A 26,231-nucleotide genomic window follows, 5' to 3' on the forward strand; every position below is an offset into this window, starting at 1 on the left:
CTCCTTATCTTGAGAAATGGGAATGGTTGTTCAAACACAGTGATTCTCATGACTCCAGCAGAAGGAGATTTTTAGACTCTGAGGCTCTCATTTCAAGATGACTGGGGTTGGAATTGTGCAGTATTTGAGGCTTACTGTGGTTTTAAACTGACTGAGTCAAAGAGAGAACTGGGACAGAAAGTTTCTAGCTAAGGATTAATATCCAAGCCCAAACCTGGATTGTAACAAAACTGTTTCTCAACCTTTTGTAATTAACAAACCAAATAGTGTTTGAGGGGAAAAAAAAAAAAAAGAAAGAAAATGAAAGTGGGAGTCTCTGGAGCATTCTACATACTAATAGTGTTTGTCAATTTGCTCAATAAATAAAGCACCTAATATCTAATTAATAAAGTGTTGTGATTTTTACAAAAATTAAATTACATGTTATAATCACAGCCATTTTGACTGTGATTTTGAGTGGAATATTGATATTGCTCTCTTCCAACAGAGAGAAATCAGCAAGTATTCCATTGTCTGGACTCCTACATTTTATGGATCAATAATGGTTCATAGTTCACAGAGATTAAATTGATTGATACTGGCTTGGAGCTTGTAATAGTGATGTTGAAAACCAAGGAAGCTGGGATTTCTGTGTGCTTTTATGTTTTCTGTCAGTTCTTTTAATATGCTGCATATTCATATATGAAGCTGGTTAGGTCACTGTACTTGCTTTTTTAAAAGCACTGTAAAGTGGTTTTTTTATGGAATGAGCGACACATTTTCACCTCTTTTAGAAGAATTTGGAAGTAGACTAATCCTATTTTTACATTTCCTGTTCCAGGAAGGAAACAGGGTTTTAAAATTTTTGTTACTATAGACTTTTCTTTCCTAGTTGAATCAAATCTGAATCAGTGGTGATACTGAAAGAGTTATGCTTCCTGTTTGCTTCTGCTTAAAAAAGTTCTAGTAAGAACTGCTGAAAATGCAGCTGTAACTAATTAACATCCAGCTTTCTCCAAACACTGTTTAACATTTACTTATCAATTTAAGTCCTTACATTAAACAGTATCTCAAATGCCTTTCCATTTAGAAATGCTCAGGAAAATTCTCAAGGGTGCTGTCAGTACTCCTTATGTTCTACCATAGAAAACATGTTTTCTCTAGGACTTCTGCCTCAGTTTATGGAATTAGAGCATTTCCAGACTGAGCTAATGTTTCCCAATAAAATGTAGCTGGTAGGATCCTGACCACTTAAAAATCACATTGACTCTTACAATAAAAGCAGAGGCAAATACTAGTCCAAATCCAATTTAGGTTGCAATATGCTGATTGTCACCTAGGACATGAGATTCTTTATGCAATTTCCCCTTTTACCCCCCAACTTCCTGTAGTTACATTGTAATTTTGTGTGCTGATTCAGCTGGAACATTCCACTCTTGAAGGGAGTCCATTTTCAGCAAAAACTGAAATATTTACCACTTGTATAAGTTGTGAAATATTAGAGAATATTATAGAATAAACTAGTAATCTTCCTCCCCACTACCAGCACATTTACAGAAATGACAAATCACTTTCAGAGTTATTATATAAGCACTAATTCACTAACGATCATAGTGTATGGAAAAGTAAGAATTTCACATGGTCAATTTCATTTATGGGGAAAATGAAATGAAAAATTTGGAGCCTAATTTTCACTAGGTGTTGTCATCTCATTGCAGGGGTTCCATACTGTTGTCTCCTTATCACAAAGGTTTCACACCTTCTTAGTGTTTCTCTTGGGCATCTCCTCAGAGCACTGACTCTTTCTTCTTCACAAAGCAGCCACTGACTCCAGTTCCCCTCTCACCCAGCCACCCCACTCTTTTATAGCATCTTCATCTCACTGGTTACAGCTGTGGCCTGTTAAAGTCAGGCCTGTTCCTAATCTTTGATAATTGGCCCAGCTGCAACTCCTTAGGGGTAAGATGACTTTCTACACTACCTTTATTTTCTTCTATTCTATCCCCCTACAACTACGTTCTCTCAACTACTCTTAAACATCAGATCAAGTTCCATCTGCATGGTAAGGTCAAGCAGACAAAGAACATGTAGAATAGATGCTCTACACAAACAGCTGCTGCTGAGGATGTGACATGCCCACTATGCATATTCCAGGGATTTTTTTTCAATTCAAATCACCTTCATTTGGATCCCCCAGAGTGAATGCCTTATGAGGTCTGAGCATGTTGGGTACACTTCTGGAGAATATTTTTCAGTTTAATTTCACTCAACAGAACCTAACTCCTGCACTCAAAATTCAGCCCCGATGCAAAATGAAGCACAGGCAATAAAGATGTTCAGAAGATTTGCAAGAAAAATACAGTCCTGATCCAAACTAAAACACCAGTGGAGCCACATCACAAGCATTGCTGGCAGGACTGCTGCAATGGCTGTGCTCTATCCCACACTTTTGTCCCTTCACTGCACACTAGAGCCACAGTGCAGAGAAAAGGCACAACAGGCTGACACATGGCTCTGTTTCCAGGCTGGTATACAAGCTCCTACTTTTAGACACATTTTCTGAGGTGTAAAGCATCTACACTTCTCTAAACTCTGACAGCTTGTATCTGAAGGTATGAGAATTCATTCTGCTTCATTTCAAGACATGCTGATTCAGATCAGTTGGTGACCCACAGCTGCTTTACTACCAAAACCCTGTGTTTGTGTTGATTTAAACATTTTTTTTACTGCTGGAATAAATTTTTCTTGAAAGTAATGCTTCAGCTCCATGGTATTTGTGTCACTGCATAATGAAGTTGCATAACATCACTGTGCATTGGCAAGATGCTGCAACAGGAGGATTCAGACAGCAGTGCTCCTGTGTAGCACTGGCACAAAGAGTTACAGGTGAGAGTGGAGAAACCTTTAAGGCCCTGTTTACACCACTGTATTTACATTTTATATATTATATGCATTTCATAATCACAGGTTTGCATTGTGTGTGGACACACTGAAATTACAAAGTCAGCTACCAATGTCCAGCCTCTCTGTTGCATGCACAGATTCTCTTCCTGAGCTGACACAAATCCTCAGCAAACATATTGTTGTCACAGGAAAACACTTGACCAGTAAAACCCTGCCTGCAGCTGTCTTCCCTGAGCTCTGTTTCCCCAGGCAGGGCTCTTCTGCTGATACAACCTGTGAGAGTGGGGTTGCACAGCCTGGGTAAAAACAACCAAGCACCCCAGTGACAGGGCAGCATCAGTAGCTATTAGCTAGGGAATTACTTCCTAGGGTTGATGTTAGAGTTGTGATCATTTGGTTTACCCTTCAACTAAGGTAATTTTAAGGTAATTTTAGCCACGTCAAAAGATCTTTTTAACAGAAAATATACTGGGGACCCTGGTCTAAACAACAGCTATCAAAACAAAACAAATTCTAGGTTCAGCTATGTCATTTTTTTAAAGCTGTGGCACTCTTCAGTAGCCCTTTGATTCCGTCTCTGGTACGATGAGGCACCGTGCATCACACATCAGTTGATGCTGATCTGTTGCACTGTACAATGCTGTCATTGTGGGGACAAGGAATGAAGTTGGATTGTTTGCAGGATGTATCAGTCAGGAGGAAACAGAACAACAAGCACACCAATGCTTAGGTGCTCTTTTCAGCACAGCAAAACACTCAGCTAACTCATCAAACTGCGTACCTTGGGATGGCAGGGCTAAACACAGCCTGTCCTAAGAGGCTGGAGGTTTTGCAAGCTCCATTCTGCAGTTTACTGAGAGGAAAAAAACATAAAACACCACAGCCATAAAATGTTCTGAATTAAGAAAAAAACCCTCATTAAATTAGTAACAGCCAACAGGACATGCACTCTATAAACACCAGAACTTTCTGCTTTCAGAAGTAAGCACCCAATACACAGTTCCCATCTTTGACAAACCAGACCTGCCAAAGTTCACATGTTGAGTGTGAGAGTCACACCACTGACAGCTCCCTCCTGTCACACCACAGCTTGGTTTGCACCTCGTGTGCTCACAGAGTCACAGCTGCTGCTCTGCATCACAGAGCTACAGGGCACAGCACAGTGTGAGTGCATGACCTGCAGAACTGCAATTTTTTGTTTGTTTTCACCTCCAAACAGCACCTCTCTCTTGCTTCCCCCTTTGTGAGTTAGGATGAATGCACACAAAATGGTTAAATGTATTTTTTCTAGAGAAAGTATTAATTTCTGTTACACATGCTGCATTTACTATGTAACAGATGATAGGCATTGGGGATGAAGTCTGTTTTGGTGTATTTTACATAATCTGCTTGAAGAGCTTCCCTTAAAAAAAAGTAATTAGTTTGTACTGTTTTGCATACCATTCTTATCCTATTGGTAAGAGCCCAGCAGACTGGATTCAATTTACTTGTGGCATAATGTTTCACATAAACATAGGATGAAGTCTTAATGTAATGAGATAATTTCTGCTGTTCTGACGTTGCCTCACACACCCTTGTTACTAACACTGAGATTTTGCAAAACTCCAGAGAAGACAACATAATCTGCCAAGTGGAAACTTCTTCAAGAGGCTGGCTCATGTCCTGAAATTATAGATGCATAAACACAGCTGCATTTGTGCTATTTCTAAAATGCCAGAGGCAAAGCATTTAATATACATTTATACAGATATGAAACACCCCTCTGGGGATTTGCTACTTACACACATGGAAGTGAACAACGGCAGCAGCAGATAAATAATGAAAAAGTCAATTACGTTTTAAAGAGCCTTTTAATTTTAATAGTCCATAGTGATGTTAATAATACTGGGAAGGACATTTTCAAAGCATTTATCCTGACATTTACCCTTATGATGGCTTGGTAACTTAAGGACGTGGTCGTGGAGAGGTAGAGCTAAAGCTCTACCTCTCTAGAGAAAGAGAAATCGTTTATATTCCAGTTTGTTAGTTTTTACAATTCTGCTCTTCTGTTTTGAGGCATTAATAGAGGCTTTTCTGAGTGTTTGTGTTATACCTCCTCTTTTCAGAGTTTAAAGCCATATAAAATGGAGAAAGAAACTGCTTTTTGTTGAAAACTACTGTTGAAACTGTTTTCTGTTGCAATTATATGTGTGATCAAGGCATTGTTGAAATAACCTGCGCCTTTATGATTTTATTGCTATTTCTTAGCACCTTAATCTGGAGTTCTTTGAGCTAGCCAGCATATTAACACCGAATGAAAAGACAATCATAGCTAGTAAGGCAGAAATAAGCCCTCCAAAAGTGTCATTTCAAACCAATAAAAGGCAGCAATCGCAACAAAAGGGGCCTGAATGACTCCAGTATTTCCTTGATAATGGGATATGAATCCCTTTGCCTTACTGAGATGTAACTTAAACTAACGGTGGCTGTTCTCTCTCTGTGAGCTATTCCCATACGAAATGAACCGATGGGGTTCTTGTTGCGGTTTTGGGCCACAGCCACGACCTTACAGCTTTCCTTACCTCCCTCTCCGCAGGCAGCCTGAGCTGCAGGAGCAGAGACAATGCGATTTCTTGAAGCGCCTAGGTGCCCGGGGCTGTCTTGATCTGCCACTGGCTGTTTCACACACCTGCCCTCACCACAAATGTAAACTGAGCACACGCACAGCTGGGTGAAGTGGTTCGAGGCTGGTGCTTCTCCTCCTGAAGCAGGAGAACGAGCCCGTGTGTGAGTGGCTCCCTGCTGGGAGGCACCTGGCACCCAGTGGTTAAAGGCAGGCAGTGCAGAGGACAGTGCTCAGTGGGATCTAGGCTGTGGAACAGTGGAAGGGCAGCAAGACCACGTAGCAGACTGAGAATGGTTAGGCAGAGTTCATAGGTTGTGTCACAGCAACGTTGCAGACTGCAATGGGCTGGGGTATAGTGAGACTCTGTAATGAGAACAGAACATTAAACTGAAATGAGCCTACAGCTGGCTTGTTGATACTTGGCATCACTGCAGCTCCAGAGCTGGCACTTGATGCTTCACTCTACAGGCTAAACTGCCACAAATCACCAAGGTGGCCTGAGGCTCCACAGATGTGCAGAAACTGCTCTCCTACCAGCAGTGGTTCCCAGTAACAGATGTCATCAACTAATTGCCATGGCAGGTCACCTCCTCTGCTGGAAGAGACAAGCCATGCAACTGAACCAGGCACATCTGAGGCTTGCTGGTTACACACCTTGTCTCACAGGACACACTTCTGGCAGCTGCTGTTGACCAGTTTACCTGTGAGCCCCAGCATGTTTGAGCTTTCCCTTGCTGCCTTCCCCTCCATATTTGCACAGCTGCTTGCACAGAGTGGTGGTCGCCTCCAGCAGCCAAAAGGGAGAGCTGGGAGCCCATGCTGGTGCTGGCCTCTGCCTCCTTGTTCAGCTTCAGCATGATCACATCATGCTAAGGGACACTGACATTCAAAAGGAGAGTGGGGAGGAAAGGCTGGTTTACTTTTTTGCTTTTATAAGAGCTTTTAAATGTCTTGCTTTTGTCTGTGCTGGCTTGCTCCTCCTGTCTTGTCAGAACTGATTCTGTTATGCCATTGGGGCTGCAAATACCTCATGGAAAATGTTTTGTTGCATGATTTAATTTGCTTAATAAAACCAGATGCAGTTCCATTGATTCTTATACAGAATTTTTTCCCAGGAGTTTCATGAGCATCAATGAATGGTTGTAAAATCTTGAATAAAGACAATGGCTTGGTATGATGCTTAGGCCAAATAGCTTTTTGAGTGTTTTCCAGCCAAATGTTTTTTTTTTTGTCCCAATGATGCTTTGCAGTTTGAACACATTCATGATCTCATGAGCAGTCTCAGCTGCCTATCAAATTTTATAGGGATTGTCTTGCAGCAAAGGGCAAAGAAAATTACCTTAGATGAGCTGTTAATGTGCAATGTCCTCTTTACAAGTGTGAGGCTGCTCACTTTCCAGTTTTAATACAGATTTACAGCAGTGTGAGGCTGCTCATTTTCCAGCTGCAATGCAGGCAACTGTCCACAGACTTAGAGAGCACACAGAGTATCTGCTGGCACGAGCCTTAAGGATCACATCTGTCAGCAGTGGTCTTACCCTCCAACTTGCAGTCCCATTTGAAGAGTCTCAAGTATCAGCAATCCAAACTGAAAAGGAAGTGCAGCTGTTTCAGCTGAGAGGCCAGGGAGGAAGGAATACTGTCATCTGAAAGGTGATTGAAAACTGACATGAAAGAGTACAAACCCGAATGTTAACAACATGGTTTGGCTCCATTTCTTAAAAAACCCTAACAATATAAAAGCCTGTCAAGATGACAAGTCCTTAGTGAGTAGAGATTGGGCCAAATAGTGGGTGTTGATTGTACATTACATGCACTTTGTTGGGCCACTGCAAGAGGCAACAGACTGGCAATGAAGAGGGTGCACAGCCATGCAGAGCCAGGCCAGCACTGCTAATCATGGCCATAGTGTATCCCCAGTACTTCTGGCCTGTTCTCTGTCACATAGTTAATGGGTTTCACCAACAGGAATAAATGTAGGAAACTGGAAGATGAAAACAACCTGACTTGCCTAAGTCTGTTTAAACAAGGATTACCTGTCAAGTTCAGTGATCAGATCAGAAACTTTCCCCAATAACACACACCAATCAGTCTTTCTGAATTCCAGCAAAAAGTAATATGTGTCAAAATACTAATTACGGGTGACTCTTTGGAAATCCTGGTTCTCTGAAGCTCAGCAGGGCTTAGCCACAGACTGGCTGGGACATAGAGCATTCCTCTCTTACACAGTCTACATCCAGGCCCATGAACACACTTGATGCCATCTCTCTAATGCATTCCCTTGGAGCTAAATCCTGCATTTCTAATTTGAAAAGGATAGGCAACTTTCTTACTAAAATTGCACCCATCCAGCAGGGAGCAGTTACAGAGCAGAGCCTTGCCTTGCAGCTGGAAGCCCTTAAGGAAGAGACCACTCCTCTGCTAGGCATGCTCCAGTGAATACAGGCTATTCTGAGGGGAAAAAATAATAGTTCTTCTCATCAAATCCTTGATATCCCAAGGATTTCTCTCCCAGAGACCCTTAAATGGACAAAGTGAGCTAAAACTGTTGGTTCTTTCCCTGGAGTGTAAAAGATTACAGTTCTCCAGGTAAGAATTGTAGGCAAGCTAAATTTAGTATTTCCCAGTTTTACTTCTCAAGGAGAAAAAAAATACCTATAGTACTTTAGGGAGAATGATTTGCAGATACCCTAGGCTGGTTCAGCCAAGAGAGAATCACATCAGTCAGTACTCCAGCTGTATCACCCAAGACTGGGTGCAGGCAAATTTGCCAGCCCAGAGGCAAAATTTAATTCTCAGACTCAATGACTGGACAATTTGGTTCATGAGATCTAACCCAATTCCTGCAGACAGTGCTGTGACTCATCTGCAGGCTCAGAACTCACAGCTGAGTCCCCTTGGGTGATACAGACATGAAATCATGGTAAAAAAAGGGCTGTGAGAAAACACTTCTGGAGGACATCCAATCCATCTCACTCCCCTAAATGGGTTTCTTTTTTCAAACTCAGAGAGAAGTGCCTCTTGCACAGCAGATAATTGAACTGGTGTTTCTCAAACCTTCCTGACAATCACACTGATCACAGGGCCAGCCTTCCTTACAGGATGCAGTCTCCCACTTCATGCCTGATGATAATTTAATTTTGGAGGCCTTGACCTTGAAGAAAGAGGAAGGAAGGAGGGAAAGAAGAATGGAAGAAGGGAAGGAAGGAAGGAGGAGAGGAAGGAAGGCAGGGAAGGAAGAAGAAAAGATCAAACCAAATAAAGCATTTTACTAAGCACTTCTGTTGGCTTCAGCTATTTCAAGTTTGATATTAAACAATAGCATTTCAATTTTGATATTAAATCAAACCTGTCATTATTTCTTCATAATTATAAGGCTCTCAGAGTGAGGAAATGGCAGCAATAGGAGGTGGACTGGAGAACAAATTCAGTGGGATGTCAGCTGTGCTTACTGGCAGGCAGCATCTTTGTTCTGTGACTCACAGGTAAATGTTCTCTTGCCACACACTCCTGTGAGAGCTGGCAGAGACAGTTATCTACACTCCCCACCCTACACCTCCCATCCTTTCCATTTCTCCACCTACTTGTCTGACAAAGTTACTCTGTACTATTAAGTCCTTAACCCAGGTGTGGTGGTTTGATCTTGGCTGGATACCCAGTGCCCACCAAAGCCACTCTATCACCCCCTTCCTCAACTGGACAGGGGAGAAAAAATGTAACAAAAGGCTCATGAGTTAAGGACATGGACGATCACTCACATTACCATCAAGGGCAGAACAGCCTTGACTCAGAGAAATTAACTGAATTTATCACCAGTCAAAAATCAGAGCAGGATAATGAAAAAACAAATCCTAAAAGCACCTTCCCCCACCCCTTCCTGCTGGATTTAATTCCAGCTGGACAAATTACTTTTGCAATAACTTTTGTTTTTTCTTCTTAGCCCTGCTATCCCAGAGGTGTTCCCACCATCACTGACGGGCTTGGCCTTGGCCAGTGGCAGGTCCATCTTGGAGCCAGTTAGTTCAGGCTCTGTTGGAGATGAGGGAAGTTTCTAACAACTTGCCAAAAAAGCCATCCTTGTAGCCTCCCACTACCAGAACCTTGCCACAGAAACCCAATAAGCTAGGCATGGATCAACCTGATTTTATTGAATTGTTGTAAAATTGTTGCTTTAGAAAGGTTCTGAAAAAATGTAAGTGTCCCTCTCCCCCAGTTAGATAGGGCATTTCAGAAGTGTTACTGCTTAGAAAAATTCTGCTTACCTCTTAGAAAAAGTTAGCCTTATTGGTTTGGGAGCAAGACAAGCAGGCAGATTATAAGAGGTCAACGATGCAAGGACAAGTATATCCTGTGAACAATCCCTGTTTCCTTTAGGCATACTTCCTCAGATTGTAACACAGTGTTGTTTTTTCACAGTGCCTCCATTCTGTTTATCCCTTCACAACCGCCACGCTTACTGCTGATGTTAATAAATGCCCACACTTACCACTGCAGGACATTATGTGTTATACAGAGAGTGCCATTACCTTCCTGGCACTCGGGACAAACTGACCTACCTTGATTCATCTAAAGACTGAAGCAGGGTCAAGAGAATGTGATTCTGGTTTCCTAGCTCTTAAACCCCAACCTCTAACCACTACCCCATGCTTTTTCCCCACTGGGGTGCTATTGTTTAAACCACTAGCTGCAAACCTTTCATTTTGGAAATAAAAAATTAATATTTCACCATCCTTCCCTTCACTTTCTGTTCTATCCTTGTGTGTGTAGTAAGAATCTGCTTCTCTACAAGAGTAAACCCTGTTTCCTGCCAGGCTTGTGAAGCCCGATGGAAGAAGCATTTATGTTTGCATTTCTCACTGTGCAAAATTCTGCTTACAAACCAACAGAGATGGAAATAAGGATGAGGACGTGACAGGGGCAGTGACGGGGAAAGACCATAGATTAGTGATGCCCTGGACCCAGATGTGCTGGAAGCCACGCAAGGCAAAGAGAAGACATTCTCTCTCAGAAAGAGGACTTATTTAAATGCCTCACAAATTGAAAGGCACAGCTTGCAAGGATAATGGTGCGTATCGCCATCACAGTGCCGTGATAAATCCTTCGCCTCCCGTTTCCGCTGGCTGAAAGCAGCGCGTTTACAGCTCAACTCCGAGGCAGAGCTTTGCACTCAGAGTAGAAAACGCCCCGAGTGGAGCGGCAGGGGCAGTGCCACACACCGAGAGCGTCCCTGTCCCTATCCGTGTGCCTGTCCCTGCCCCCCGTCCCGTCCGTGTCCGTGTCCCTTCTCCGTGCGCCGTTCCCTGTCCGTGTCCCGGTCTCTGTCCGTGTCCCCATCCCTGTCCCCGGCCCCGCCCCGGTGACGGGCGCGTGATGGCGGCGGGCGGAGCGCGGCCGCGCTGACGGCGCCAAGATGGCGGCGCTGCGGGACGGGGACTTTGCGGCTCTGCAGATCCTGCTGAAGGTGAGCGGGGCCGGGCCGCGGGGGCCGGGGCCGCCGCTGCCGGGCCGCGGCTGAGCGCCCCCGCTTTGCTCCCCGCCAGGCGCCGTCGAAGGACGCTGTGCGGCAGCTGTGCCAGGAGTGCTTCTCCAGCCCGCCCGCCGCGCTCGGCCCGCTGGCGCAGCGCGCCGGCCCCGGGCTCGCCGTCAGCGCCGAGGAAGCGGAGCAGGTAGGGCCGGGCAGGGCAGCCGCGGGCCCCGGCGGGAGGGAACGAGCGGGACTGTGCCGGTGCCAGCACGGGGCTGGCCCAGGCCCTCGGGAAGGTGCGGGAAACGAGACGTGCGCGGGAACAGCGACCCTCGCCCGCGGCAGAAGGGAGCGGGCTGAGGCTGCGAACCGGGGGGCGCTGAGGAGCTCGGCCCCGTCCTGCTGAGGCCGTCGGGCCGTACTTGGATGCTCAGGGCTCTGGTGGTGAGGGTCTCCAGCATAAGCTGTGTCTCCTGGCTAAGAGGGCCCGTCCTGTGCTGTATGTAATGCTTCTCAGCGCAGCCCTTCTCTTGTCTCCTGACAGCTGGTGTCTGCTCTGCACAACCTCACCAGGCACGTGGTGTACCGCGGCTTGACCGGGGCAGAAGACATCCTCCGTCTCTTCCCAGAACACTTCCACCAAAACCTGAAAAACCTCTTAACTAAGATAATCTTGGAGAATATGTAAGTGCTACCCACTTGCCATTTGCTTTCAGCTGGAGATTTAAAGCCTGTGTATGTCGTTTGATATGTGGATATTTGGCAACGTGAATATTTGTCTTGTTTCTGTAAATGGCCAATGAAACAGCCATGGGCACACAGAGTTTTCCCATGACTTCTGAAACAGACGTGGGCCACATTTCTAATATGCAAAGCCCCTTTTATCTTAACAGCTGTGTGGTGAGGAAAATGCTACTGTTGATGATAAAACTTAGAAGGCTGGATTTCAGCTCTAGAAGATCTAGGTGGTACCTATATATCCATCCACTTGTCACCATGGCTCAGGTGCAGAGGCACTGTATGTGATAGAGCATACATGAGGTGGTGGCAGGGGAGGGGACTTGTGCTTGCACATCTCAGTGCTTGGAGCCCACGGCTTTGATTAGACCAGGGAGGAAGGTGTGGGCTTTAAACGAGCTGCCCTTCCAGAAGAACCCATGGTTGGTCACCAGTTTGCCTGCCACTAGCCACCAGTCCCAGCCTTTCCATGGCACTCAGTAGCATAGGCAGTCTCTGTCTCCTGCTTACTGCTGGTGACCCTTCAGTCAGGGATAAGCCATGCTAAATGCTTACCTCTTTTTTTTTTTCTAAAAGCACTTTTGATACTGTTTTCTCCACTTTTTTCACAGCTCTGCTTGGAGGAATGAAGCACAAGCCAGTCAGAGTAAGTAGTAATCTCAGGAATGAGATTGTCTGCTAGGAAATAATGGATTAACTTAGTATTGGATTTATAAAAGTATCTTGACATGCATTACATAGGGACCAAGGCAGTGGTCCAAGGCAGACATTCCAACAGATTGATCTGTGTTAACATAAAAAAGTGAATGGTTTCCTGCCCCTCCCAAGCCACCAGCAATCAATCTTTGCAAATTAACATACAAGGCTTAACAGATGTATTTTGTGCTGTTGCAACTGCTGCCAAGTGCTGGCCCTGACAGACTGTGAACTGGAATTTGTTCCAAAAGCAGGAGCAAGGCAGCCAGTTGTGCACTGCCCCCTGGAGCTCTGTGCAAGGAAGCAGGAGGGGCATGGAGAGAGAGCCTTTCCCCAGACAGAAAAAAAATTCAGTTAGACAATAAAGCACAGAGAGAAAGTGACTTGAGTGTCTGTAGTGAGTAGGAAGGCTGGCAATCAACCCCTGGGGAAGACACTAAGCATCTCAAAACAGGCTGCAATTGCCTACTGAGACAGCTCTTTCCTTAGCAGCCAAGTTAGACTGGTGTTTCTTTCCTTGGGTAGCCCCAGGAGGTCTCCAGCTCTGAGCTATTGATGTCCGTAAAGCACCTGTTAAATGGTTTCTGCTAGGCTGCATGTAATTAGGGTGATATTTGAAATACTTTTAAGGAATGTGAGGGTTGCAGTTTGTCAGTATATTTGCTGTACTGCAGGATGCTTTGGTTGGGGAACTTGAAATAACATGTTTGATACTGCCAGATTTTACAAGCTTTCCTGAGTGCTTTCGTACCAGTTTCAGAGCAGAGCAGTAAGCATGCAGGTGCCAGAGCAACTCACAATGAAACACCAGTTGAGTGTAGCAGGCAGCAAGGCAGGGCATAAAGATGGGGAGAAGAATCTTACTGCTCTCCTTCTCCCAGCTACTTTGGAAATTTATCTCTGCTTCTTGCACTGCACTGTCATTGCATGTAATGATGGGAGAACCCTTTTTGCCCTTCCAGTGTCATGAGGAGGTCTTCAGAGACTGGCTTATTCCAGAGTAAAATGATGGGAAACCACGTAGTAGGAACTAAACTTGTACGCTTCCCAGGGCCAGAAGTGGAGAAGCCTGTGCATGGTGGTGGTCACAGGTTGCAGGCTGTGGTATCACCATGATACCACATGAGCTGAGCCTAACAGAGCCATTTTTAATCTCCCAGTCTCCCTGCCTCGGCTGGTGGACATGGACTGGAGGGTGGACATCAAGACATCTTCAGACAGCATCGTAAGAATGGCAGTCCCTACCTGCCTGCTGCAGTTAAAGGTAATGGCAGTGGCTGTGAAGGACCCAAATAACAAAGTCCAACACCTGACTTGCCAGGGAAAACCAGTTCAGACAGGCATCTGGTGCTTGCCTCATGCCTGGTGGGCCATTGGACTTTCTCAGAGATGATACCTGAAATGCCACAGAGCATGGGAACGGTGTCTCTGATGAAAGCTCTCTTGCACAGAAGTTTTGTGTGCATGAGGATGTGAGAAGTCACCATGTTTGTTCCTAGTCACCATTGTTTTCTACAGAAAAAAAGAAGATAAATCATGAAGCCATCATCCTTTAATTTTAAGCACTCTATCAAGCATGCTTAGCTGACTTCATTAGTTGGGAAATTGCTTGAGATAACTAATAACTTTGTTCACTAGCTGCATCTGTCATTTGGGGAGTATACCTAACTTACTGCTTGTGTTCTGCTTGTGTTCTGCAGAGTTTTGGATCCCCCCCAACCAATAAAAATCAGATGAGTGGGATTCAGAGGAGGAATTAAAATCTAATTTCTGTATGTGGGGTGGGGTTAATGTGGTACCTCTGTGGTATCTGCTGAGATGCTTTCGATACAGATGTGGCTTCCTACCACAACTATCTTCAAAATATCCCAATACTCATGGCAGTAGATGCTCACTTGCACTCTGTCAATGGGAGTGCACTTCACTAGTGAGGCACACAGCTTAGAAAATGTGCCATGGTTCTTCAGGATGGAGCTGGATTCCAAATTCAGACCATTTTGTTTAATCCATGTATTAAACACTACATTTTGTAGCGGCTCTGGAAGAACACATAAATTAATTTTTCATACAACTAACATCTGCATTCCTATTTTAAGATTCAGGAAGATGCTGCCTTATGTGGAAATAATCCTGTTGTTTCTGCACTGACTGTGGAACTGAGCAAAGAAACCCTGGATACTATGTTAGAAGGTCTGGGAAGGATTCGGGACCAGCTTTCTGCCGTTGCAAACAAATGAATGCTCAGGGCATGGATGCCAGCAGCAAGGAAGGGAAGTATTCTCTACCTACAGCTGTCAGAAGCTGCAGCCTAGTGTAACACGTTGTCTATTTCAGCAAAACAAATCTAAAGAGGTTTTTTTCTTGAATTAATGAGATAGCTTTTGAAAAGCTAATACTCAAATACTTATTTGGTTGGATGCCAAGAAATGGTTTCCTATTATGTTGTTGAACAAAAGCTGTTCGCCGTTTCAGACGAGGATTTCAGGGCTCGGAGCTTGGCTTAATCACAAGGGTCATAACTGGAAACAGCAAATAGCTGCAGCCAATGAAGCAAGTTCTATCTCTGTCCTGAAATGAGAATCTGAAAGGCTCAAGCTAGGTAATGGCTGCCTTCCAACAAAGGGAGGGTGCTTCTCTCTGGGATGTGCATGTACTGAGGTGCCTGCTGGATGTAGCACTCTCTCCCTCTCAGTGAAGCAGAGCCATGCTGCACATTGTTATTAGAGGATGATGCACTGAAATAGGGCAGTTATGCTACAACACCTTCCCTTCTGATCAGCTTCACAGCATCATTTGCAAAATGACTGTTCTCATCATCTTTAGCAGAACTAATTTCCTCCTTCTGTTTGAAAAGTAAAAAAGGAGTTCAGGTAATTCATGTTTGGGGTTTATTGGACTCTGGGCTTTGTCTTTGTTGCACAAAAACCAAACTGGGAGAATAAAGAATTGAAGGCTGTTTTCTGTGCTGTAGGAAACCCCTCTGTGGCAATATGTGCCTATACTTCTTCTAAGTGTTCTGTTGTTTGTGTAAATCTTCATTCAATTAAAGAATGAACTGCTAATTGATTCTGTGAATCCTTTTCAGTCTGGAAGAGATGTTGTCCTGGGTTACCTCAGCCTCTTTGTGATGGTGCCAAGTTTCTAGGCTGGTTTAATGGATGTTCCTGTTTGTTGCTGAAGAAGGTTCTTTTGTTTCCTATTCAAATTGATTCATGTTTGAAACTTCCTTCTCTTCATTGTAATACAGTTTCAGGGCACCTTCTTCCATGGGCATCACCTCTGTACGATATTAGAGGATTACCCTGATCTAGAAGTTTATAAATATGTGTGCATTGCGAGTGTGGAGGAGTTAAATGCAGAAAATCAACAAAATTCAGATTCTTCTTTCTAATGAGCTTCTATAGAAGTCTATATCCAAATGTGTTTATGGCAAAAGCCAATCTCTCCTGCAACACTGGGTTCTCCTTCAAGACACAAACATTGTTTGTTGCGTTTGGAAACACAGAATCATTCAAGAAGTGTGCATAACTACAAGAACTTTGTTAATTAATTCTACACATACCCCCAAAGTGCAGGCTAGAATATAAGTGTAAGTGAAGGCTGTGCCTTTAAAAGATAATGGAGCTCATGAAATGCAGCTCATGCATCAAGATCAACTGAGAGGCAAGTCCCTTGTTAATGTCTTGAGCAAAGATTATAATGCTTAGTATAGTATCAAGGCAAACTGGTACATTTCATGTATAATTTGGACATCTCAAATGGAGGAGATGGATATTTAAGAGTAGGTTCTGTAAGACTCAAGTTGTGAAAGACATCTCTAACAGTACTTCAGTTTGAGGAAATTTTGTTGCCTTTGCATCCTAGCCTTAAAAAAAAGCCCCAAAAATGAATAGTTTATATAGTAGTGTCTTAGAAGGTAAGAATCACTGAGGAGGTAAATAATTCAGGATGAAGTACTGTAGTGCTAGAGGAGCTGAGGAAGTCAAAACACAGAGGAAATTCTTGAGGTAAATACTAAAGTTATAGTCAAAATGTAAGGGTCCAATGCAATGAAGAACTGATAGTTCTCATGTAAAACAATTATACAGCTATAGAATAGTTGTAAAGAAAAGGAAGATTTAAAACTGAAAAGGCTTTTCTGGTGGCAGAGTGGAGCTTTCTGCAGGTAGCTAAAAGTTGCTTGTGGAGTCTTAACCAAAAGGAGTGTGCCCACTGAACCAGAGACATGCCAAACATCTGGTGACTCCAAGGGGTAGATGTCAAGTCATTCTCCAAGAAGACACTGGTATTTTCTAGCCCAATATTTAGGATGCTGTGGGAGCTTGCCTTCAAATCTTCGCCTAAATTGTTAGGTATTTTATTGTGGACTCTTATCTCCTTAGCCAGAAGAGCTGAGACTGCTCAGAAAAAGGTACATAAAACAAAGGAGGCTGAGTAGGACTGTCATTACCCAGACAGCAGGAGAACTTCACATTAAAGTCCTTTTTATGGAGACTGCTACACAGAAAGAGAATAAATTGCCTGCTACTGCAGGCAATCATATGTGATCTTTTTCATAAAGTTATTGCTCTCTTAAAATGAGTTAGATTTTCATCCTCCCTCCACATATTGCTGCTATTTGGTAGGGCTAGCCTAAGAGATGATGGATTCATCTCTTCTCTGTTACCAGTTTGTTACTGTGCCAACACTGTCCTCTTTTGCTTACTTCTTTCTTGCCTTTCCGTTTTTCAGTCCTATTTAAGAAGCAGTAAAATCCCTGGCCACTTTTGATGACTAAGCCTTGTAAGCTCTATATTCTGTGCCTTTCAGAATTGCAGTGGCCATTCTTCACTTAACAGTTTGCATCTCCCTTGAATGGGGTCATCACCACAAGTGTTTCTGGAGGATTGTCCAAGGACATTACTAAAGAATGAACTGTCACAGTATGTGAATCACCTGAATGAACTCCTGCCAGGAAACCACAAGCCTTCATTGTGAAGTGGAGCTTAAAAGCTCCATCCTCATTCCAGTATTTGAGAAACAGAAAATTCACTTTCTGCATGAACACTTGGTAATGATGCTAATTCCGTTACAGTAAGAAAAACAGTGATAAACTTATTTGTAAAACACAGTATGCAAGTTAAATTCAAATTGTAATTTCACAATCAGACATTGTGTTGAATCTGTTTCAAAGTGTTGAAAAAGCATTACAAACAATAAAGCCTACTTTATATTATTCAAAACAACACAAACAATGCTAGCTTTTATTGCAAGAAATTGTGCACTTTAGGGTGTTCAGACTAAAAATTGTGTAGGTGTGATTGAGAGCAAGAAAAGCTTAGAAAGAAAATGCCTTTAAGGTTCCTAGCTTCTACTTCAATTACTGATCTTTAAACTCTGGTTTAAAATTGTAGAAGACTTTCTAAGACTCATGATGGTTTGGTAAAGATCTAATAATTACTCTAAGTTTTGAGTTTAATACATGAAATTTATATATTCAAGCTCTTCTGAAACTAACATGTATACAAAGTTTATGCTTAGTTTATAACTGAGGTCTCACTGTTTCACATCAAACAAGTTATTTTGTTACTAGTAATCTGGTTTAGAATTGTTTTGACCGAAGTTAAAAATGTTAGTTTCTATTTTTTTGCAATCTAATCTTCACTGGATATAATAGAGTTTCTTTAACAATATAGATGGGCCCACCTGCCCAGATCAGGATTGAAGAAGTCATTTTGGGATCAAGAGACCTATCTGGGATAGCCCTCTTGTTAAATGAACATCTCTCTTAAAAACCACCAACGGTCCAGCTTAATCTCAGTTTTTGGTACAAACAACAACATACCTAGTGGTGTAATTTTGTCAGCTGTTCTGTAACTATGGTTATTCTGAGTTAAAATAACCCCTACAAAAGTAGCAGTTTAATACATTTACCACTCTTTTTTATATACCCTTAAAAGATTAATCTCACTAGGCTGTAGAGTGGCAGCACTTGAAGTTGAGGAATCCCACCTCCCCAGACCCTTTTCTAACATTTTGACCCCTTAGTCAGAAACTTTAGTCCATGACACAGTAATTACACAAACTCATGTATTTTTCCCCCCGTCTGAACAAATGTTGTGCAAGTAGCTACTGATTTTTTGCTCTGTTTTTAATGTAACAGATTAATAATGCTTGTGATGCTTGGACCTGCCTTATTAACTGACTTCTCCAAGGTATAACTTTGTTAACATTATGTAATTTAGTCTCCACTATCACTGCACTAACACAGCCCTGTATCATTACAATGCAAGACCTTGGCTTACCCACCATCAATATGTGCTCACCCTGCCCAGGATTTCCATCTGCTCTCATGATCCACATTCATCTGGCCCCTACTTGAAGGCAGCTGCACTACCATCACCAGTGAATTAAACCTCACAAACTCCAGCAGGGACACGTTTATAGCAAGGCTGATGAGAATGTGCTAAAAGTCTTGAGTTTTTCAGCTACACTCAAAAAACCATAGGTGTGCACTAGAAGCCTTGCTGTAAGGATCAGTGGCCAAACAGCCCTTCCCCTTTTAAGCATGTAAGAACCTGACTGTTGCAGCTTGATGCTTTATGAACCTCTTTTCTGGACTTTTTAGTGCCTAAGAGTCCTTCCACTGACAATGCTGCTGCCGAAGTACCCATGAAACACATAACAAAAATACCAACACAGCACACCCACCCTGTGACAATTCGCTAATGTATTTTACTGAGTGTCACAGGAAGAAGAGGGACTACAACAGAGTCAGAGCAGGCACTGCAAGCTCACAAACTTCCTAAGCTTTCTGTAACATTGGCCTTTAGCAAAGAAAGAATCACGGAATATCCCAAGTTGGAAGTGACCCACAAGGGTCATGGAGTCCAGCTGCTGACCCTGCACAGGACAGCTCCAACAACGCCACCATGTGCTTGACAGCATTGTCCCAACACTCCTTCAACTCTGACAGGCTGATACCATGACCACTTCCCTGGGGAGCCTGGTCAGTGCCCAACAACCCTCTGGGGAAAGAACCTTTTCCAAATAACCAGGCTAAACTTAACAGAGACTAGGAAATGAGCCTAGATTTACAGTCCTGCTAGTTAGCTAAAACACTCAAGCCTAAATGGCACCGAGAGAATTTGATAAATTAACCATTTAGCTGAGTATTTCCAGCCTTCTAAACTGGTACTGCTGGCCCAGCTGGGAACAGCACCTGACCATCTCCCGCCGACACGCTGGGCAGGTGTGAATGAAAGCAGAGTGAGAATCGAAGGATGCCGTAACAAAAGAAACATTCCTGAAAGCGCAAATTCTTTTTCTCCAGGAGATGGCGAGCTCGGTCTCCCATTTCTCTTCCCTCCTCAGTTTCTCGGCAGGACGCAGCAGTCTGGGCTGTCCTCCTCAGAATCTGGGAGCAAATCAATGCCTGCCGAAGTCCAAACAGCACCAAACCAGAAGGGGGATATTCACTGCTCAGCAAAAGCTCTCCCAACTGCTCCCATAGTCGCGGGTGAGGCAGCTGAGCACATTTTAGGGGAAGCTGGCAGAGACGGAAGCAGCAGATGGTTCTCTGGACTGTGCCAGTCATTTCAAACACCAAGAAGGAGGAACTCTCCCTTCTTTTTCCCAGGCTGGATGCATAGTCCTCCAGGGAGAGCTTAGGCACTTAGAAGGGTAAGAACAACGTTGCATTTAAAGGGATGAGGACAACTTTGAATGCTTCCATACTGGCCTCTCTCAGACAATGTGAGTTTTGCATAGATTTGTCTTTAAATAGTGGTGAGCGGGACACTGTATAAAATCATGTCTGGAGGAGGAAGTAAGATGGGGGGAGGGAGAGTTCCTTCTTTCCCAAGCATGTTAGAAAACAATTTAGAACAGTGCACAAAGCACAATGGCATCCTGTGCAATGCATATACAAATTCTCTTGTTGCTTTTCCACTCACTTTTGCTGCTGCTGTTAATACAAGGCCTGGGATGAAAGCATTCCCTCCCCTCGCTGACCTTTCTGCACCCCCTCCTCCCAGGAGGCATCATCTTGCCACTCTGGGAGGGGAAGTGCTAATGCACACTAGCAACAATGACACACCACACTGTGCTGTCAAATATGCAAAGTAAACACACAGAACAGAGGCAGTGAAATAGTGCCCTGCTTTCATCCTTACTCTCCTCCAGTCACTGTTCTTGTAAAGGCTGCTTTGGAACAATAGTAGGTACGGCTTCCCCCCCTCTAAGGAAGACACAATTTGTCATGTTGACAGCATCCCTTTATGCTGATGAGATAGTGAGGGTTGAGTGCCAGCTAGCAGCAGAAATATAATAGCATCCATCAGAGCTGTTAGCTAGAGTTGGCCAGTGCTTTTGTTTGTAATTTAGAGGGCTATAACTCAGCCTTGTAAATAAGATGCAGGAGAAACTCTACACTGAAAATCAGGACCTTGCAGTGGGCCCTTTAGTTTCTTAAGGAAAAAAAAAAAAAGTCAGGTTTGCTTTGACATTCTGCACTGTGCTGAAAAGAAGTGATAAGAAACCTGGATGAGATGACTGCAGTGTACCAATGCTCTGCACTGACAGGGCTAACGAAATGCTGATTTCTGTACAACTGTATCAGTGACTCTAGGTCCAGGCTGTTCAAACACACTCTCTGTATCAGTAAGTCTTGAGGCTAATGGTATCTTCACTTCCAAACAAATCACTGTACAGGTCAGCAAGGCTCCCCAGGTTGTATCTCTACTCCACACAGTGGCAGGGCTCAACCCATGTAAAGCTCACTGCAGATTTATGACCAGAATCAGTAAATTACTCACTGTCTGAAGTATTCTGGTTCCTTAGTGCTTGATGGCATTTAGGTATTGGGGCCTCATTCCCAAGCCTGTTCCTGCATTTATCTTATTTTCATGCCTACACAGAAACATGACCCCTACTTTTGAATGTTTTCTTTTTTTCAATCCACTAGTGCCAGCCAGTATTACTCCATGCTCTATTAAGCCAGAATGGTAGAAAGTCTAGAAAGTTTGAACTGGATCTCAACAGACAACTGATAGACTCAAAAGTGATGGCAAATAAATAATCAGAAGATCAGAGTGAAATCAAAGAAACACAAAGCATGTCTTTAGTGCACTGCATAACTGAAAGTTAAGAGAACTGCATTTAGAAAATACTGCTTTTCCTCTCTGAAAAGAACAGCATGAAAGTGTACTTGGCCATCTGTGTCTCAGGATGTTTTCCTCTTCTTGGGCACAGATGGTAAACTTCAAACATCACCATCACTCCCATCTACCACATAAGCCCTGTAAGCAATCTTATTTACAATTTCTAGCCATTGCTTTCCAGTGACCTCATTTCTCCCTTTGGTGCTGTCTTGGAAGTTCTGGCTAATATTAAAGGCACTGAAATAGACACTTTCAACACTCCCTTGTGGGTGTGGTAACATAGTTTTCAATAAAGCAAAGACCCTTTAAACAAAATGAAAGCTGGCCACATTTTCCCCTTGTCCTTAGGCAAGTAAAAAATAAAATCCCTTTCCTATGCTTTCAAAACAATAAAATAAAACAGCTAAGCAAGAAATCTAATCAAGGTGAACCTTCACTCCACCTTGTGGTTTGCACACCAGTGACCTCTCCAGACTGCACATTGTCTCAGGCAGAGACTTTGTCTTCACAGCCCTGTACAGGAGACTGACTCTGCCACTGGTGCTCCATCAGTAACACCAAGGATTCTGTCCCCTGGTGTCACCAAAATACTGCAGTTATTTCAGGATCAGATTTCCAGTTGCCTGACACAGCAGTGGTCTTATCTTTTCCTAGATAAATAAGGCTGATCTATGCAGTTTAATGAGTGGATTGAGTCACCACTGGCAGCTCACAGAGAAATGGTCCAATTTTCAGAGGTGTGAAATACTTACTTTAGAACTTCAGATACTTCTGATATACATCTGATAACCCTCCCTCTAAGCCCATCTAATCTGCAGTGTCAGAAGGGATCTCAGTACAATTTCCCCCAAGAGAAGCAATTGCCATGGTTTTTTTGGTTAAAATTTCTTCTTCCTCTACAATTCCATTTCCTTATATCATTCTGTATCATACACACTGTCATTCTTCACTCCAGAGTGGATTACACTCTGGCAGTGAAAGAACAGCATCCTATTTCAAAAATTCAGTAGTCAATGAAAAGCACCAAAATTAAAAAATAAATTACACAGACTGTCCTTTGTTGTAATGGTGAAGACAGGCATGAAGCCTTCTAGTAACTGAAAATGAACTTGACTTTCAGGTGATGAAATTCAATTAATTGGCATTTCTCTAGAGAGGGGGAAAATCTTTGGGGACAATCTCTGCATACAAAATCAACACACTGGGCATTAATGATATTTATTCTCAAGTACAGGCAGCTTACTCACATCAGCAGTGTTCTGGGGAAGGAGTACCCTCTAGCATAGAGCTGTTCTAACAGCAGGCACTGGTGCAACTCTGGACCACAGCCTGGCTTTGCTGAGAGCTCTGAATGCTCTACAAGAAATCAAACTTTCCACAGCTCTTTGGCTGCAGAAACAAACAGGGCACAGGAACAGTTGCAGCTCTCCAGGCTCAAAGCATGTCCAGCCCTGGGTAGGGGACTGAGTTTGGCTTTTACAGCAGACCTGGAGGCCTTGATGTCATCTCTGGGAGCACAGTAAAACTGAAGCAGGCAGCCCAGGTGGGGGTGAGAGTGAGGCCTGGAAATGCAAACCTCTGAGCCAAGTGCTTGTCTCTGCAGTGTCTCTGAATATCTCACTTTACCTCTGACTTCTGCCTAGCAGATAAAAAGCTACATTACACCTATTGTGGTGGTGATAGAATAACTAACTGATCCACTTGGTATTAAGCCTCTTGCAGTGTGTAGGTAAAGGGACCTACACGTGTACTGAGCATTTTGCCAAGACAAAGACGTCAATACTGGGGTATTGTGTTCCCTACAAAAGCGAAGGCTGAAATGATTTTCTGCTGCCTACAAAGAAAAGAGTGTTTTGCAGAATTTCTCTCTCTCTCAAGTTCTTCAGGATCACAGTACCATACATCTTTGAAAATACAACAGGGTTCAACTCCTGGACCTAAATCACTATCACAATGCTCTTCAAAGGAATCCCATCCTGCTGGGCTTTATAGCTGATTGCAACTCTTCACCTCTCCCTGACCCACTTTAACAGTGTGTCCTTCTACCTCATCCATATGAAAGGCTTCAGAAGGAAATTGTGAATAAAGGCCACAGTGAAAGACCAGCCCATCTGTTTGTTTAGGAAGAACCCCCTTTGCTTTGTCTCAATTTCAGACCTTCCATGTAAATCGGCAACTATCCAGACAATTTCCCTGCTACCCCCCTTTCCTTTCTGCACCTCTCCAGCAGCATCTTATCCAGTAGCATTTTGTCTCTCCTTTCATGTAGCTGTGACTGAGCAGATGAATGGGCACAGGAAATAAATTCCATATATTTGAAGTCTCTGCTGTATGAAGCTCACGTGCATGCAGGGTAGGGAAGGGATTGAACCAAGCCTGGATGACTCTGATCAATTCTCTGACATTAATTCCATTTTCACATCTAAGGTCCCTTTTGCCTAGGCTGTTTTGGTTTTTTATTTTTGTTTTAAATGCTGGTTCCCAGGCATTTACTACAGGACATGGTACAGAATAAATGTGCCCTGGGAGACAGTACAGCCTCAGCAGGCCTTTAGGAGGTCTGCAGAGCCTGCAGACACCAGAGATGTCTCATGGGTGGAGGGATGACATATTGCTCAAATAAACCTGAGATGAAGCAGATGCAGGGAAAAGTGAAGGGGCCTTCAGCCATCCTAACTGAAATAGAAGTACAGATTTATTGTTTCTTCTGAAATCAACCAGGGACTTCATCATTGCCATTTATTGCCTTATTAACTCACTTTTCTTATAGCATTTATGATATTTGGACTTTCCACACCTGGCAGAGAAATGTCTGCAATGAGCTAGTTACGTTCAGGTGCTGTCCTTTATTTGGGCTGACCTACAAAGAACTTCATGGGTCTTTTAGTTTCCCCTTGAGATATGCTGTATGTCGACTGCCAAAGAAAATGTCATAAGACTTAACCAGTGTTTCTGCCTCTCTTCCTCCTCTCACACACCTCAGGAGCCCTCCACCAGGAGTCCTCTAAATGCATCACCAAAAAGATCCCTTGTCCCCAAAGTCCCTGTCATTGTGTGCTGCCTTTGCATGACCACAGAGTCCTACTGCACTTCTGAAAACAAAGGCAAACCCAAGCCAGCTCCACAGGTTCTCCCTCCTTACCCCCAGCTGTTTTTCATGCCATGGTAGCACCTTCCAGTCTGGAGGGCAGCTCTGCTGTGGGACACAGGACTGGGCTGTCTGGTGTTAATTAACCTGTGACTGGACTGCAGGCAGCTCAGGGCTCTGTATCCAGGTGGGTGCTGTTAGGAAGGCAATGACAACATCAATACTGCTCCCTCCAGTGTCTACAGCTTCCCTTTTTTATTTGGTGGTAGGTGCATTACAGGGAAAAAAAGGAAAGAAAGTGAGAGAGAGAGGTGCAGGGAAGGGAAGGATCAATTGTGCTCTGCTCTTTGCAAGCAGCCAGATTGAAAATGTTCCCGTCACCCTAGTGATGAGAAATGGCAGGCTGAGAGCAACCCACACCATGGGACTATTTTAACACATGTGACCTGACTGCTAACTAATCTAACTCCAGCTGGACTCAGCAAAGCCTTGGATTTAGAAGAACAATACCTATATTCAGCTGAAAAAACAATTTGTGTTAAAAATATATCTACTAATTCTGGCCCAAAAGGCCAGATCCCCGAGCCATGCCATGTTTGGAGTATGCAGTGAATGCACCTGGTCCTGCTGATTTCAGTGCTGAGTTCAGTCAGCTGTTCAGTGAGCCAGACCCAGAACAGCAGTTTGGAAGGGAGATTTAAGAACAGACAGTGTTCTAAACAGACAATTGTCAGCCAGTATTTGGAGTTTAGCAGTCAGCAAGGAGAAAGCCTCCAAATAAGAGAATTAACTGCTGCTTAAGGACTTTGTGCTCTGTCTGCTAGCTGACAACCAAATTTGTGCTCAATCTGATGCAGCAAACTTTAATCCTGCTGTGTTATCAATAATGTGTATTTCCAGGTTTAAACACTCCCAGTAGATAAAATGCCCTTGAAAACTCACTGTCTCTTTAATTTCCAACACTTTATTTGAAAACATAATCCTAAATATCTCATTAACCAATGGCTACAACACCCTTCATCTACTCCAAGATCCTTTTCTATTTGATATCTACCACATTATCACCATCCACTGAAGCAGCCCAGAAGTGCTGTTAAGAGACTCTGTGCAACACTGCTAAAGCCAAATGACAGATTGCCCTAAAACTACATATCCTGACATTCAAGGAGACAACTAAAGTAGAAATACTTCAGAAAAGGCAGTCTTCCAGAAGAGAAAAAAGATGACAAAGTACAGTAAAGACATTGTCACACGCCCTCACCTGATCACAAACTGAGACTGGTTGTAAATGAATCCTCAGAGAGTAATTACATTTCATGGTTTTAAGCTCATGCAAATCTCAGGGTTCAGCCACACACCCAGCCCACCCCCTTTTAATGTTATTGCACATCAGCTGAACCATGCTAACTCACTGTGCCTTCTGCTGCCAGTGCCTGGGAGCACACACAGCTGCACTGACCTGAGCTGCAGCCATAGGCAGGGCAACACCCCTCACCTAGGACAGGTCAGGTTGGAAATGCCAAGTTAAGGCCATACTGTACCCCTTCTGAATGGATGGGACTAATCTGTCTCATCCTGTGCTTTAAATGTGGTTTAAAGGTTTAAATGTGTTTTGCA

The 26,231-nt window shown here is 43.5% G+C and overlaps 1 protein-coding gene across 1 annotated transcript; it reads left to right on the top strand.

Moving 5' to 3' along the window:
• The first annotated feature begins 10,834 nt into the window (after positions 1-10,834).
• COMMD9 (COMM domain containing 9) lies at positions 10,835-16,240 on the top strand. Its single transcript, XM_071427609.1, has 6 exons — positions 10,835-10,949; positions 11,029-11,154; positions 11,497-11,636; positions 12,302-12,336; positions 13,547-13,650; positions 14,483-16,240. The coding sequence occupies exons 1-6, from the start codon at positions 10,899-10,901 to the stop codon at positions 14,621-14,623; spliced, it is 597 nt and encodes a 198-aa protein (XP_071283710.1). The 5' UTR covers positions 10,835-10,898; the 3' UTR covers positions 14,624-16,240.
• The last annotated feature ends 9,991 nt before the right edge of the window (positions 16,241-26,231 follow it).

Source organism: Agelaius tricolor, unplaced genomic scaffold, assembly GCF_023055355.1.
Source record: "Agelaius tricolor isolate 1412-34295 unplaced genomic scaffold, bAgeTri1.0.p SCAF_5, whole genome shotgun sequence".
In the NCBI taxonomy this organism is placed as follows: Eukaryota; Metazoa; Chordata; class Aves; order Passeriformes; family Icteridae; genus Agelaius; species Agelaius tricolor.

Bases quoted from the DNA above. Each gene is read 5' to 3' on its own strand.
- COMMD9 (XM_071427609.1), top strand. From the start codon at position 10,899: ATGGCGGCGCTGCGGGACGGGGACTTTGCGGCTCTGCAGATCCTGCTG. The intron at 10,950-11,028 runs GTGAGCGGGGCC...GCTCCCCGCCAG, and splicing joins CTCTGCAGATCCTGCTGAAG to GCGCCGTCGAAGGACGCTGT. The intron at 13,651-14,482 runs GTAATGGCAGTG...TCCTATTTTAAG, and splicing joins CCTGCCTGCTGCAGTTAAAG to ATTCAGGAAGATGCTGCCTT.